Source organism: Neoarius graeffei, chromosome 4, assembly GCF_027579695.1.
Source record: "Neoarius graeffei isolate fNeoGra1 chromosome 4, fNeoGra1.pri, whole genome shotgun sequence".
Taxonomy (NCBI): domain Eukaryota; kingdom Metazoa; phylum Chordata; class Actinopteri; order Siluriformes; family Ariidae; genus Neoarius; species Neoarius graeffei.
Genome location: NC_083572.1, coordinates 60,914,841 through 60,932,132, shown reverse-complemented (window position 1 = coordinate 60,932,132; position 17,292 = coordinate 60,914,841). Strand labels below are relative to the sequence as shown.

At 40.9% G+C, this 17,292-nt stretch overlaps 1 protein-coding gene across 1 annotated transcript in view; it reads left to right on the top strand.

Moving 5' to 3' along the window:
* Positions 1 to 17,292, top strand: part of LOC132885114 (membrane-associated guanylate kinase, WW and PDZ domain-containing protein 3) — a 301,407-nt gene that overhangs the window by 204,432 nt on the left and 79,683 nt on the right. The window contains exon 3 of the mRNA XM_060919435.1: positions 4,237 to 4,356. Coding sequence (XP_060775418.1) covers positions 4,237 to 4,356 — 120 coding nt within the window. The remainder of the gene's footprint in view (positions 1 to 4,236; positions 4,357 to 17,292) is intronic.

Here is a 17,292-nt window from a genome sequence, read left to right as displayed (position 1 = left end):
TGTTATTTCAGAATGCTGTGGAATGATTGATACTGAAAACCGAATTAACGACAGCTTGTCCAATCGGAATAAAGCACACGCTTTGATCTGAGTCCAGAATGAGACACTTAATTAAATCTTCAGTGTATGGTGACATTTAAACAGAACGTGCTGCTTTGCTGTCCTTAGGTCACTCCATACACAAGCCTAGTTACGACCTGTCAGCTTTCTCCGTGTCTCATTTTTTATTATTAATCTCTCCCTACTTCCCTTTCTCTCCCCCTGTCTGCTCAGCTGAGATGATGAGAGATGGCGAGAAAGATAGGGAAATTGTACAGAGGAGGACATACATAGGAAGAAAAGACTTAAAAAGAGGAAGACAGCACCTCTTGTGGAGCCTCGGAGTAGCATCAGGGTGCACAAGATAAAAGCTTTTAAAAGCCTCTCTGATGGAGGGAGAGAAGGAACACCCTTAGGTGGTACTCAGCATTTCTACTCCTCTCCTCTTTTCCTTTGTTTCCTCTTCTCGGTTTTCTTCACATTTGTAGAAATACTCCTATGCAGCAATAACGCACCCACCCTGTTAACCTTCTGAGCTTGTATTGAATCCATTCATGAGATTGACAGAGTGTCCTACTTTTAGGTGACTGTTTCACTGTGATGTTTGACGGATGGTGTCATTTAGCTGTGTTTTTATATCATTTACTCCTTGTTGATGTCCAGGTTTTTTGACACCAACATTTTCAATATGGAGAATTCAAATGTAAACGTACCTCAACTGAGAGCAAAGCGTGGTGGCATTTTGTAGCACCCACACAAACAAAGCTGAGAAATGTCAGCTTTTATTTTTGGTTTTGCATTTGGAAGAAATGCCACTTTCGGATGCTTCTTGTGTGTAGCCAAACAATCGCCTCTCCTCCAAAGACGGTCCCAGTGGACATGGTACACACACACACACACACACACACACACACACACACACACATATATATATTCTATCCAATATATTCACTCCCACATCCCACATCATGTTCCCTTGCTCAACAAATGTAATATATGGATCTGTGTTGTATTTTTTAAATACTGTTCCAGAATCTTGAAAAAGACTTGGAGTTGATTGAAAGTTAAATTGAGAGCTTTTAGGGTCTAAGAAAGTTGTAGTCTATTGGCGGAACCAAATTCAGTGCCACAGTTAACTATGGATGGGAGTTTCCAAGAACAATATTCTCTAAGAAGCCCTTAGTCAGTCTCTCAATATCAACTCAGTGGTGGGTGTCTGATAGTTTATAGTTAGTGCTCTTTGCCAAGTGTATTCACTCGTCTTTAGATCTCCAGTTGTCTTCAGCTATCATGTGATAATGATTCTAATTCTACATATGCTTGTGTACCTGCTGTTTATGTACACAAGGAGGCACAGTACAAATCGCCTTTTGATGTGGCTGCAAAATTCCCTCCCAATGCCTCATTTTACTACCATGCAAGTTATTAAGGCTGAAACACATCGCTGTATCTGCACCAAGGATTGATCTGTGCTCTGTGTGTGGAACTGGTGAAAAGGGTCAACCACACCCTTCTTAAATGAGGCTGAATTAAAAATGTAATTTTTTCCCTGTATATTTCGTTCACCAAAGCCCTAAAGTGGCAATATAATATTACCGTACTTCATAACCGAGCCGGCGGCACAGTGGTGTAGTGGTTAGCGCTGTCGCCTCACAGCAAGAAGGTCCAGGTTCGAGCCCCGTGGCCAGCAAGGGCCTTTCTGTGTGGAGTTTGCATGTTCTCCCCGTGTCCGCGTGGGTTTCCTCCGGGTGCTCCGGTTTCCCCCACAGTCCAAAGACATGCAGGTTAGGTTAACTGGTGACTCTAAATTGACCGTAGGTGTGAATGTGAGTGTGAATGGTTGTCTATGTGTCAGCCTTGTGATGACCTGGCGACTTGTCCAGGGTGTACCCCACCTTTCGCCCATAGTCAGCTGGGATAGGCTCCAGCTTGCCTGCGACCCTGTAGAACAGGATCAAAGCGGCTAGAGATAATGAGATGAGATGAAATAACCGAGCCGGCACAGCTCACTCCGGCCCCGTCTAGTCCAGAAGGAACGATCTAAAGTGGGCCACCTTGCACAATAAATGTTGCAAGCTATATACAATATATACAAGCTATATATAGAAGCTATATACACCCTAGGAATACCTACTTATCTGTCAGAAAGAATCCAAAATGGTGAGAAATTGACAGAGAAGAAGCGGCTTTTGTTGAACTGCTCATTAAGGCTTAATTAGTCCATAACTTCATTAATAACTGTAATTAAGCAAATCTAGGTAGAAGTTATATGCACCCTAGGTACCCCTACTTTCATGCAAGAAAGAATCAAAATCGGTGAAGAATTGAGGGAGAAGAAGCGATTTGTGTGGAAACTGCTCGTTAGGGCTTAATTACCTCATATCTTTGTTATTAATTGCAATGATGCAAATTTGGGTAGAAGCCATATGCACCCCAGGCCATATGCACCTCCTTCCTGGCAAAAAGAAAAAAAATGGTGAAGAATTGAGAGAGAAGAAATTATTTTTGCGAAATATGGATGATGCCAGACGGACAACAGACGACAGATGACGGACAGCCCATGATGGCATAAGCTCATCGCCTATAGGCTGGATGAGCTAATAATAAAGAATAAATGTTTGACAAAAACAGCCTTTGCTGAACTGAGACACAGCAGGTGGGATTTTAGGTTTTTATTTTATGACTAATTCGAAATGCTTATTCGTGGGTGGGTAACGTAACACATCCAGCATCGCTGATTGTATATGTGTCGGGCAACATTGTTTTGGATCGTAATTGCACTATATATAGTTCTGTTCATAAAAGGTCAAGAATGTTATTATGTTTCCATATTTAACCACCCCAAACATTAAAGGAATGTGCCCCTTGGTTTGTTTAATCACATTTTAGTGGCTACCGGCAGCTATAGATAGAAACAAGATTAGCAGATTGGGATCATCCATTTTCCTATTTGTGTTTGAAATCTGCTAGCCAGCTAGATTCACTCTGAGTAGAGAGATATCGAGGGGACAGTAGAAGAAGTAGGTACTGAAGTTTTACTGTAGGAGGAATAAAATATACATAGTTTAATAAGATACTAATTACCCAAATTTCTATTACACAGAACATGTAGTCAACCACACTTCCTATTTTGCTGCTTTTTTATTTTTAGTTTAATTTTTATTTATTTATTTATTTTTGGGGCACACGTTTTGTACAGACTCCCCTGCACAGTCTTCATGCCATTGTGGTGGGATAGATGACCACGCTTGACTAACAGTTAAAAGAGAGTCAATATGTTCCCTGGCAATGGTGGAATAACCTTTTGTTCGTCTCAGTTTAGCTAATTAGGCACATTACAAAGCCTTCTTTGTTTTCTATTTTCTTTTATTCAGTCTCACAGCACTCAACCAAGACTGTAGAGACATCAAGCACAATCTGTCTTTCAGTCGTTTGACAAATAACTCTAATAAATATGCTCTGCTTGTATTCTCCACTTTTATAAAGTTGTTGATTCAAACTACATATAATCTGAAGTTACATTTCAACTTCACTAGTGCTTCACTGGTGATTCATGGCGGTGGTGTAGTGGTCAGCACTGTTGCCTCACAGCAAGAAGGTTCTGGGTTCGAACCTTGTGGCTGACTGGGGTCTTTCTGTGTGGTGTTTGCACGTTCTCCCATGCCAGTGTGGGTTTCCTCTGGGTGCTCTAGTTTCCTCCCACAATCCAAAGACATACAGATTAGGTTAATTTGCTACTCTAAATTCCCCATAGGCGTGAATGGTTGTTTGTCTCTGTGTTAGTCCTGCGATAGACTGGTAATCTGTCCAAGGTGTACCCCGCCTCTCACCTGAAGTCAGCTGGGATTGGCTCTAGCTTCCCCTGCAACCCTGACGTACATGCGGTATAGATAATGGATGGATGGTGCTCAAAGATTCAAAGATTTTTTTTTTTTTATTGTCAATTCACTATACATCCAGGACATATAGGAGAATCAAAATACCGTTTCTCTCTCACCTTACTTGTAAAAACAGATAAAATTAAAAATATATATTAAGAAAAACAATATATATAAATATTTATAAATATAGATAATTTAGATACAAATTATCTACCTGCCATTAAAAAAAAACAGCTTGAGACTGAGTTCTTTTCTATTGCATTGGTTTGATAAAAGGAAAAGGCATTAATTTCATCTTATTTCCTCCAAATTGAAGGCACAACCCGCCTGCCCAGAGAGGGGGAGGTTCCAGGAGTGGACTACAACTTCATCAGTCTAAGTGACTTCAGGATCTTGGAGGAGAGTGGTTTACTCCTGGAGAGTGGAACTTATGATGGTAAGTGCAACAAACCAGACTCGGTAGAGGACTGAGGCTCCATGTGCAGTGTTTCTTGAAACACAATACAAAATCCAAGTTATTAAGCAGGCAGTGGTTACAGTAATGACATTAATCATCAAACAATAGGACTATCCAAAGATCAATCGAGGAAACATTAGCAGGATGGCCAAGTCATAGGAAAAGCAAACAGGAAAATCACATCTCAGAACTTACACAGGAGATTGGCAAGACTTCGCAATGACAAACTGAAGTGTTTATACAGTATAGTTAGCAAACTAGGAAGTGAACAGCTGATTAATGAACACTGGAGTTATTGACCTCTACAGGCAGGAAGGGATATTGTCTTGGGCTGTTGTGGGCAGCAAGGCATGTAGACTAAGACCATAGGTTTTAGGGTGATGTGAAGTGGAGATGTATTACACTGTCACTTTACGTAACTGAGATAAATTTTGAATTTTATTGTATTTTATAATGAGCATAGCATGCTACGTGGTGTTGTATTCTCTGTGTATCTTATGGCAATCTGAAGTGCAAGTTCTGATATGTAGCATTTAGTCACAGCTAAGCTGAGAGATAGATCTCATCTCATCATCTCTAGCTGCTTTATCCTGTTCTACAGGGTCGCAGGCAAGCTGGAGCCTATCCCAGCTGACTATGGGCGAAAGGCGGGGTACACCCTGGACAAGTCGCCAGATCATCACAGGGCTGACACATAGACACAGACAACCATTCACACTCACATTCACACCTACGGTCAATTTAGAGTCACCAGTTAACCTAACCTGCATGTCTTTGGACTGTGGGGGAAACCGGAGCACCCAGAGGAAACCCACGCGGACACAGGGAGAGCATGCAAACTCCGCACAGAAAGGCCCTTGTCGACCATGGGGCTCGAACCCGGACCTTCTTGCTGTGAGGCGACAGCGCTAACCACTACACCACCGTGCCGCCTGAGAGATAGATTTAAGGATTGAAATCGGTCACTTTCATTGCAAGTGTGATATTACAGTGTGTTAATGTGCTTTACAAAGCTTTCTACTGAACTGCTATAAAGTGCACATAAAAACAGGGCTCAGGGAAGTAAGCCACTGTAATAATACCAAACCTCACTGGAGCAGCTTCACATATACCAGAGGGAGGGCTTAGTCACAGTAAGATATGCCCTGCTTAGAGAAATGTCACACATTAGATCATTACTGGCCAGCATGAAAAAAAAAGGCAATGAAGCTAAATTAAGCTTTTCCACTTGAGTGCGGCACTTGTCTGGGGTCTCTTTTTTTCTATCTGGGTTGATATGGGTGGATCTGTGATTTTTTTTTTTAAAGACATTTACTTAGACAAGAAGCAAGGTGTTATAAACTCCAGAGTGGCTTTAGATCTATCTAAATCTGCACTGTGAAAAGGAAAAAAATAAGAGATAATGTGTGTGTGAGTGTGCTAGGTTATTGGAGTTAATGCATCCCCATGTTGCCTCTATGATTATAGGTGTGCCAGGGAAAGCCTGCTGGGATGCCCTGGCAGATCACACAGACATGCCCTTATGCACACTTCCTTAGAGAGTAGATGCTGTTCTCTTCCTTGACACACAAACAAACACATGCGCACACAAATGCAAATACCAAAAGCCAGAAATATGCACACAGTAATATACAACCATACTAAGCAGATACTTTGTAAATGTACAGTGCCCTCCATGATTATTGGCACTGCTTGTAAAGATGAGTAGAAAGGGTAAAAAAAAAAAATCTACCTTTTGGTGAAGTAGCTTCATCACACTGAACAAATGAGAAAAATCCAACCTTTAATTGAAATAAATTTATTCAGAGAAAAACACATCCATCATCAAGAAATAATTATTTTCAACAAAAATACATGTGCCACAGTTATTGACACCCCTGGAAATTATAGTGAACGCAATGTACCTGAAGCATGTTTCCCATTTAAATTGTACAGTATTTTTGAATTGATTGAAGTGTGTAGGAACCTTCAAGCTATAATCCATGACTTCCTGGTTAACTGGGGAACAAATATGAGGTGGCACAGAGGCCAAATGACCTTAGTCATCTATCAACATGGGAAAGATAAGAGAACACACAAACCAAATCAGGGAGAAGTGTGTTGACCTTCATAAGTAGGAGAATGGTTATTTAAAAAAAAAAAAAAGATACTCACCTAAAAATGTCCATTACTTCTGTTAGGGCAATAATAAAAAAGTGGACACCAACTGGAACTATTAGAAACTTGCCTGGAAGAGGACCCAAGTTTATTCTGCCCCCATCTACAGTGAGGAGGAGGGTAAGAGAGGGAAAATAGTGATCCCCAAGGATCACTGTTGGTGAATTGCAAGAAAAAGTAAAATCTTAGGGATTCCAAGTCTCCAAAACCACTATCAGACGCCACCTCCATGCCAACAGATGATTTGGAAGGTATTCCAGAAAAAAGACTCCATGAAATAGCAGGACATTTTAAATCAGAATCTGGCTGCTTCTGTCAGAAAACTAAAACTGGGTCATCATTGGATCTTCCAGCAGGACAATGATCTGAAGCATATGTCCAAATCAACACAAAAATGTTTAGCTGATGACAGAATCAAGCTTCTGCCATGACCATCTCAGTCCTCTGACCTGAACCCCACTGAAAACCTGTGGGATGAGCTGAAGAAGAGAGAGCACAAGAGAGGGCCTCGGACCCTGGATGATGTGGAGAGATTGTGTAAAGAGGAATGGGCTCAGACGCCTTGCTCTGTATCTTCAACCTTATAAAATGAGACAGGAGACTCAGTACTGTTTCACTGGCAAAGGGAATTTGTACAAAGTATTAAATGCAGGGGTGCCAATAATAGTGGCACATATGTTTTTGTTGAAAATAATTATTTCTTGATGAGGGATTTGTTTTTCCCTGAATACATTTATTTCAATTAAAGGTTGGATTTTTCTCTTTTTTTTTCAATGTAAGATGAAGCAACTTCACCAACAGGTGTCTTTTTTCGAACACTTTTTACTGATCTTTACAAGGGGTGCCAATAATTGTGGAGGTCACTGTATATGCACAAAAGTCACATCATGTACTATTTCACTGTTTTAGCTTTGCATTCATGTGAACAGGGTAAGGTTTTTGAGCCAACACTTTCCCTTTGCTTTTTTCAAGAGAATGTTCCAAACGCACCACATGATGTTTTTCCAAAGGAGAAGTCACATTAACATTGTATTTTAATCTCAGCTTCGCTTCAAGCTGAGCTCAGAAAACTCTCATATTGTTTTAGCTTTCCCTGACACTCCTTTGTCAACAGTCTGCACTAATTTATTTCTAAGCAGTCTAATACAATAGTAAGCGATCTTGATTACGGTACTAGCCGAATATGAGTTGATTTTGAGGCTTACAGTTTTGATTGTGATTGACTACCTCTGAAAATTGGATGGTTCTATAAACATTGGAAACTTTAAAGGAGATATGCAGAACCTTTATTTTAAAATACATTTCTGAGTGGAGGGCGGCACGGTGGTGTAGTGGTTAGTGCTGTCGCCTCACAGCAAGAAGGTCTGGGTTCGAGCCCAGTGGCCGGCGAGGGCCTTTCTGTGCAGAGTTTGCATGTTTTGTGTCCGCGTGGGTTTCCTCCGGGTGCTCCGGTTTCCCCCACAGTCCAAAGACATGCAGGTTAGGTTAACTGGTGACTCTAAATTGACCGTGAGTGTGAATGGTTGTCTGTGTCTATTGCCGCTTTTCCACTACAAACACGGCTGAGTCGGGCTGAGCCGTGCCGTGCTGAGTCGGGCTGAGCGGGGCTGTTGGAGTTGCATTTCGACTACAACCGCGCTGAACCGTGCTGGCTGGAAGTGGGTGGACACATTGGGTGGAGTTAGCGAAAGTGGGTGGACGTCAGGTGATGTCGTTAAGCAGCGCAAACAGTGACATCAGTGAGCTTTTAAGCGGTAGTCTCACGACCCGAATAGTAAACAATAAACATGGAGGACATGGAGTCGTTAGTGTTGCTGGTCTTGGTGCTGTGGCTTGTTGTCACCGACAACGCCAACAGATACTGGCAAGAGCGTATAAATGAGGCGAGGCGCATAAGGCTTCAGAAATTCTCATAATTCGTAATTCTTCTCCTTCCGGGTTTGCGGTGTTTACAGATCCCAGCGCGCTCGCGGGGCGTGTGTGGGCATGTGAGGACACTCCTCCTCACCAATCAGTGCACAGGGGAGTGTCTGCTCACACCCCCAGCCTCACTCGGCTCGCTTTGGCTCGCTTCAGCCCTACTCCAAAACGGTGCGAGTTTTAGGGGCTAAGCAGGGCTGAAGCGAGCTGAGTCGTGCTGGTTTTTGGTAGTCGAAACGCGAGCCGTGTCGGGCTGAAGTGAGCTGAAGCGAGCTGAAGTGAGCTGAAAAAGGGTAGTGGAAAAGGGCCATATGTGTCAGCCCTGTGATGACCTGGCGACTTATCCAGGGTGTACCCCGCCTTTCACCCATAGTCAGCTGGGATAGGCTCCAGCTTGCCTGCGACCCTGTAGAACAGGATAAAGCAGCTAGAGATAATGAGATAAGATTTCTGAGTGGATAGTATCTCCATCCTTGACTCTTGTATGCTGCATAAATTGGAATTAAAAATATATATATATATTTTCGAGAGTTAAAATTGACCGCAAAGTTGGCATTGGAGCTGCCCCGCTGAGCCAGCCAGCCCTGAGTGTGTGACGTCACTGCGGTAATCGGTTTTAAAGCCGAGGCCTTTTACAGCTATAGACCAAAGTCATATAAATAAAAATTTATGGTGAAAGTAAGAAATACCATTACCGACTTGCTCAACTAAGACTGATTTGACTTCATTAATTGTGGGTTGACTCTCATTAAAACAGGATAGGTGTAATAACTTATGCAACATACACGTACATGCATGCATTTTCACTGATAAAACATCAAAGGCTAATTAAATAATCAGATGAACTGAGACAATCACATTCTGAAGGAAATGAAATAATCTTATACCGGTAACTTAAACACACAATACAAGTTACATGTATTAATCTAAATGCAGGTAAACAATGAGTGTTGTTGTTTTTGTTGTTTTGTATCTAAATGAGAGTCGCAGCTTACCCGTCTGTGTTCTCACTTCTTGAAGGCCGACTTTGTGGCCAATTGTTTTGAAACAATCTGACTTTCAGTTGTTTGTTCAGTTCTCCGTTCATTCGCTTCTTCCACGTAAGGGCGAGATATTGCTGCTGAGGCAAGCATATCCAGCGGAGAAATCAGACGGCTGGTCCACTCATTCTCCATTTTCTCCATACTGAGTACTCCGCCATTACTGCTCGGCTCAGGCAATTACTAAAACCCAGGACGGGATGGGACATCACTGGTTTTAGCAACAACCGTGGGGAGGTCACTGCCTGAGCAATAATATGTCACGTCCTGTTCTGTCCCGGGTTTTAGCAACAACCCTCGGCTCACCCTCTGGGAGAACTGGTGCAACTGAACTTACTTTCTTTTTCTTGTAGTTTTCTTTTCCTTTAATTGTTGGTACTGCACCCTCTTTCAATACGGGCTTATAGCCAACGCTCCTCAACAGATCAGTGGTCTCGTACAAATCTTCAGTAAAATATGCAGAGCAGAGGAGAGACCACTTCGTAGGTGCCCAATGTGCCTGTGAACTTTTCGCAAAATGCGTCCAGATCTTTGCAGTTTGAACATTCTTGGACCATGAATGCAACGTAAATCCACCTTCTGTCATGTTGCTGCACCCGCCAGCAACACATCTATGTGGCATGGCGATAAATTAGCTCAAAATGGAAGCTCGAAATTGGAGTCAGCTCTGTGTTTTAGTATAGCGGAAATGGCGATGAGACCGATAGCCTTCCTGCTGTGACATCACAGATGTCAGGATCATTCACTCAGACCGCTACCTATATGAATCACTTTAATTGTAAAAATTACTAAATTAGATTTATTGTCAATGCTTAAAACTATTCCTGTTCCATTCTTGAGGTCTCAAGGCATTTATAAATGAAAGTGAGGCCATGGCTCTGCGTATATCCTTTAAGGGTTCACGGTCATTCAGAAACCGTGCCGACCCTTTGGACGCTCACCAAGAATGTTTTAGGAAAGGAAGGCTGTATGACACATGATCCAATCACTTCAGGACGGAGTCAGTATGCATGTATACACTCCAAAGAAGCTATCCAAGTATTCAACCACCTTTTCAGTCATCAGATTCCTCTGGATTACCAATGACATTTTTTTCCAGTCCATATTTTTTATTACAAACCTTGCAATATTCTTTTTTCAAAGTCAAAAATTCATTATTTGTCAGCAGCTCTTAAAAAAATAAAAACTGAAAAATGCTACTTGCATAATTATACAAGACCTTCAGACTTGTACTTAGTAGAACCACCTTTTGCTGCAATAACAGCTATAAGTCAGTTTGGGTAAGTTCTTAAAAGTGTTCCACGCTGTCTGGGAGTGATTTTTGTACATTCTTAATGGCAAATTTGCTCCGGGTTTTTCATGTTGGTTGGATGTTTGTTGACTGCAATTTTCAAAAAGTGCCACCAATTTTCAATAGGATTCCGATTGCGACTTTGTCTTGGCCACGATACAACATTCACCTTCATTAGGGTGCATCAGTTGCCCTCACTTTCATAAAATCTGATGCATTTTTGTTTGGGTGTTCCTTTTCACCAATAAAGACATCCTGTAAAATTTTTGACCATATTCAAAAGTCTAACGGTGGCACCATGAGGTTCATTTTTTGCCAAAAAACGCTTATTTTATGTTTTCGCGTAAGGTTTGAATCACAATGTTGGACTCCATTTATTGATTTCTTGTGACCCAGAGATCATGTTAAGAACCTTTGCAAGGGATTGAGAAGCATTAATGTGATTCATAATACATTTGTATTGTTTAAAAGTAGTTGAACAATGATTCAATGAACAGCTAAAACTCAAACTGTGCTTGATAATATATTTAGAATATGTACGAAAAATGTGTATCTAAGATATTTGGTATACTCTATAAGATGCCATAATGTTTCATGAAAAGTGATCAAAATTTTGTCATAAAAGTCATAAAATAGCAGCTTTTTCCATAACTTTGAGCTCCTGGTGCCACCATTAAACTTTTGAATTTTGCCAAAATATTTCACCCAGTGTGTTTTCTTACCAAAAGGAACATAAAAACAAAAATTCATCATGATCGGAGGAACTTTTCATTTTTAGGGGGCAACTTATGCACCCTAACCTTCATTCACCTTTTTGTATTTAACCACTCCTGCATTATTTGGGCTTTGTGTTTGGGACCGTTGTCCTGCTGAAGGGTGAAGTTTCTCAAAGCATTTTTTTTTTTAGCAGACTGAAGCAGGTTCTCTTGTAATATCTCCCTGTATTTTGCTCCATCCATTCTCCTTTCAATTTTGTCAAGAAGCCCATTTTCAGAGGATGAAAAACATTCCCAAAATGTGATGCTGCCACCATCATATTTCACCTTAGGGATGGTGTTAATTGAGGCATGTCAGGCAGCAGAGACAGCTGCAGTTGCAGGTAAGTGCTTTATTTGAGAAAGACAGACAAATAAATCCATTACTTGAGGCAAAGTCAAAGTAAAAAAAAAAAAACAGGCAAATGGGCAGGCAATCAACAAATAGGTTTGCACCACACGCAGCACTTTAAAACTTGCCCAGATATATTATCTTGATCTTGGTCTCACCACACCAAAAAACCCTACATCTTCACTGGGTAACTCTTGTGTTTTATATGGTTCTTCTTGATCAATAGTTTCTTTCTAGCCATTCTCCCATACAGTCCTCAATTGTGCAGCACTCTAGCAACCGCTCTCAGGCACTGTACTCTCTAAAGGCCCAAGTATACTTCTGCAGACATGACTTAACACAACGTGGATGTGCACATGGACGTCTTCAAAGTATACTCAGTTTTGTGGATGTGTTAGCACTTAAGCTGAAGGCATGTGCACGGCCACTACTTTATCAGTATATTACTGCACACTCAGTTTTGCACGTGCACAGTCTGTGCAGACGCAAACTCTAGGTCCTGCGTGGACAGTCTACTGCACATGTACAACATCTGCTGAAGTATACTTGAGCGTGAACTCCTTCAGAATGACTGGGACTTCCCTCACCTGAGTTTTGGGGGATGGCCTCATCTAGACAGTGCTTGAGTGGTGATGCCGCTTCCATTTCCTCACTATTGATCCAACAGTGCTTACCGGGCTGTCCAACCTCATTCATCTCATCTCATTATCTCTAGCCGCTTTATCCTGTTCTACAGGGTCGCAGGCAAGCTGGAGCCTATCCCAGCTGACTATGGGCAAAAGGCGGGGTACAAATATTTCATAGGTGAAGGCCAATAATAAATCAATTTGGTCATCATTAAGACAATATCTTTCCGCTGGAGCTTTATGGAACCTGGGGGATTGAATACTTATCCAAGCGGCATTTTCCATGTTTTGATTTTCCTTGAAATATTATGGGCTAATAATTAATTTTGACTTCAATTCACTCTAAATGAACATGAATTTAGAATAAAAATGCTAAAAGGAAGAATATATCTATCATTTGTTATTCAGATAAGTCTGATTAACTAGCATTCACAAATGTTCACACTGAGAATCACCTGGATAACGCATTAAGACTACTTGGGACTAATTGGAGCGTTAGCATGTGCACTGACACTATAGATAGTTTTCACTGACGTCACGGCATTCCGGGGAACGCCCTCCAGCCGCCATCTTGTGGGGCAAACAAAATGGACCATCGCCATTACCTGCTACGTTATCTCAGACGAATTTATGAAGTTATATAGTCAGTTTTCTAAAATAAAGATCAATGTCGGCAAAATCAAGCAAACGGAAGTATATAGATATATTGGACGACATCTCACAACAACGGTATGCAGCCAAACTGTCCTTGATTGGGGGAATTGACCCCTACGAAGTGGGCAAAGATGCATTTTCAAGTGACTATGCAGGGCTGCCATCCATATCGTACCCTGATATTGTGAACTATTTCGTGAATAGTAAAAGTGCCTACACACTTGACGACCTCAAAGCATATAAGTCGCTGGAGTCATACAATTATTTTGTCTGTGGCTGGGTCCGTGAAGTCCACCATATAAAAACAAGTGACAGTCGTGTCCTAATTACAGCCAAGGTATGTAAACATTGGAATTTCAGAGCTCTCAACACTGCATATAAATATATGTGTGTGTATAATATCGAGTTGATTTAAGACAAATTTTACATCCATTAGTGGTATTACAGTACCATGTCAGTATAAACTTTGTAATATGATTAACTAGACTGGCTAGTGGCCTAGTGGTAGCGTGTCCGCCTCTCAATCAGGAGATCGTGAGTTCTATTCACGGTCGGGTCATACCAAAGACCATCATAAAAATGGTACCTACTACCATCTGGCAAGGCACGCTGCAATACAGATGCGAGTGGGGAGTTAAACTATTGTGGTTACCAGAGGACTAGCCCCCCACTGTAACCCTAGCTATGTAATAGGCGAGAGGCCGAGGGCTGCGGAAACGGAGATCGGCGCCGCCACATGGCGCGGGAAGGACTTTAACTTTTTAATATAATTAACTGGTATGTAGGCTTGTTACATTTTGTGTTTATGATAAATATAACAATTTATAGGCCAGTAATAATCATATGTTTGCAGCCTTGTACCGAGCGATATTAAGTGTACATTACAATGTAAACGTACACTCAGCGGTTCTAGTTAGGCATTCTCCAGAGATTGTTTACACGATGTTTTGGTTTCCAAAAACAAACTTAAACACAATTGATTGTTTATTTAAACAACTTACCACTTATAAAATGATCGGAGCAGACTTTGCTGTGTTTGGAAGGCTGATAATCCTTGCGGTTGATTCTCGCAAGCCATAGATTTCTCCTTTGTATGCTGAGTTTCTTTGTTTGCTCGCCTTTGTGCTCCCGTACAGTGGGAATTCCATAAAAGCTCCACTTGACGTCATCATCTGACCTATTACGACAGCCGTGAATACAACAGGTGTGCACCATTGCTAGCTTTAAATAGCCTGCTTGGGTTCTTTTGAAGACTTTGTACTCGCGCGTTACAATGTGTGCTCAGTGACCCATACGGTAAGCTTGACCCACAAGATGGCCACCACTAGGGAATCCCTGACTCTGTGACGTCATGTGAAAACTATGTATTGGAAGGGACGATGTTAAGCTTGTAGCATCTGGAGAAGATATGCAGTGACACTCAGGTAGAAGCCACACATACAGAACTGTGCAAACGATTTAGGCATGTGTAAAGAAATGTCGTGCGGCAAAGATGCCTTCAAAAACAATGAAAAAAAGAGCAGTAAACAGTATAAGATGGAACAAATATTCGATCAACAAAAACAGAACACAAATCTGATCAATATTTTGTGTGACAATCCTTTGTGTTTAAAAAGGCATCAACCATCTCAGGTATATTTTGTGCAGTTTTATAAGGTCAAGTCAAGTTTATTTGTATAGCACTTTTAACAACAGACATTGTCGCAAAGCAACTTTACAGAAAATTAAAGACTTTAAACATGAGCTAATTTTATCCCTAATTTATCCCCAATGAGCAAGGCTGTGGCAACGGTGGTGAGGAAAAACTCCCTCAAACAACAGGAGGAAGAAACCTTGAGAAGAACCAGACTCAAAAGGGAACCCATCCTCATCTGGATGATAACAGATCGCGTGATTATGAATAACTTGCTTCTATAACTGTGTCCTATAGAGTCACAAAGTATAACTGTGTAACCAGGAAATTCGTTATAGTTTTAACATGAAGTCTGCTTTGTTGAAGTTATAAACTGTTCATTGGTGGAAACTTGAGTGCAAAACTTGTTCTTGACAACCAACAGCAGTCCTAAAGTTATTGTGGCAGTTGTCGTCCTCAGCCATCATAGCAAAACTGTAAATGTCCAGAGCGTCTTCCAAGTGCGACTTTCAACTGTCCATATGGGGCCGTCCTCCACAGGAGTGATGTGATGAGACTCCAGCCAGATGTAGGGCATCAGGATGGATCAGGCAGGTCTGAAGAGCAGAAGAGATCAGCATCACTGGTGTCTCAGGATCAACATGGCTGGAGAGAGAGAGAGAGAGAGAGAGAATACAGGTTGTTGGGTATTTCCCAATAAGGAAATTGTCAAGAACGTTTTTCTAAGCATCTTGGAGAATCTGCCCGGTTCTTCTGGTGACTTTGACTGTCAAACCTGATTCTGTTTTTGCGGGTAATCCTTGAGAGCCAGCATTTTTAAAAAATCTTTTACTTAGTGGTCTATTATTTGCTGACATGCAAATATTTTTCTGTACCATTTAATTTTGGTTGGAAATGTAATATTTGGAAATCTAAAATGTTTTTTATTCACCCAATAATAAACCTCTAAGACAAAATTAGTATTAACACTCTGAGGTCCTGGGCCTGTCAGACACTCTGTGGCAGTCTGATAAACCTTGACATTTTTAAGTATTTCATCTAACTAAAAACATCCATGCAAAAGTGACACACATGGTTATATTCTGGACACCCTCAGCAATAATAATATGAGAGTAAAGTGAATGTAATGAAATTTGTTTTTATTTAAATTAAGTGCAAACACAACCTTACAAAAAACTATTTTCAGAGTCTTCAAACCTTGTAAAAAAAACACCATAAATATATCTGCACAAGACCTTTGAAGTCTGAACCTTGTAAACATAGGTGTTGGCTACATAAAAGTAAGAACAGCATTCAGAAATGTTATGTAGTTTCAATACTAATTGTAGAAACTTCAGACCACCTTTGTTTTCTCCAAAGTCAGTTGCCCTTTCAAATGAATATTGATGAGGTAGGTGTAATTCACCTGTAATCCCCCCTCCCCCCGTCACTGGCCCTGGCCCCTGTACCTCCCTGCCACCCCCCGCACCCCCCCACACACCTCTCTGCTTGGAAAGTTACTGCAAAGAAAAGAAGCCCTAAAAGCCAAAGCTACATTTCATAATCTTATGCATAGACTTATGCATGGACTATAATAAATCTAAAGTTAGCAATGAAGATAAACTATGACTATGCAGGGCATGTTGACTTAGGTAACTAATTACTGTAAATCAGTAAATCAGTAAAACATAGTTTGGCAACAGAAAAATGTTTTCAAAACTTGACGAAAATAACACAGCACATTTCGATCAACTAGTTCTTTCTCTTCAAAGAGCACCTCCTAGCCTAACAACCCACTAACCATCTAACATGCACTCTCTTCTTCTTACTCTGATTTCCTATGTTTTACTGTATCTTGATTGTTTTTCCCAATTGTAAGTCGCTTTGGATAAAAGCATCTGCTAAATGTAATGTGATGTAGTTCTCCCTATACGCTAACTGAAAAAGCATGACAACAACCGCTAGTGAGACATCTTCCTTGCACTGGCCATTCCTCAAAGTTGGTATGGAAACAAGTGAACATGTGCACTTGTTGAAATGGGGCGTGTTCTCACCTCCCCTTGCTACACAATGAGCGAATGATGACACTGATGTTCCATGTAGCTGATGGGTGTGTTGTTAAGAGGCTGTTGCTGGCTGAAGTACTGAAATTCGTAAGATTTGTTTTTATTCTCTTTGCAAAGTGCTAAAGATAAAGTTTGTTTTAAATATATATATATACACACACACACACACACACACACAAACCCAATTCCAAAAATGTTGGGACGCTGTGTAAACTGTAAATAAAAACAGAATACGATAATTTGCAAATCATGAAAACCTTATAGTTCATTGAAAATAGTACAAAGACAACATATCAGGTGTTGAAACTGAGAAATTTTATTGTTTTTTGAAAAATATATGCTCATTTTGAATTTGATGTCAGCAACACATTTCAGAAAAGTTGGGACAGGGGTGTGTTTACCACTGTGTTGCATCACCTCTACTTTTAACAACACTGTAAAT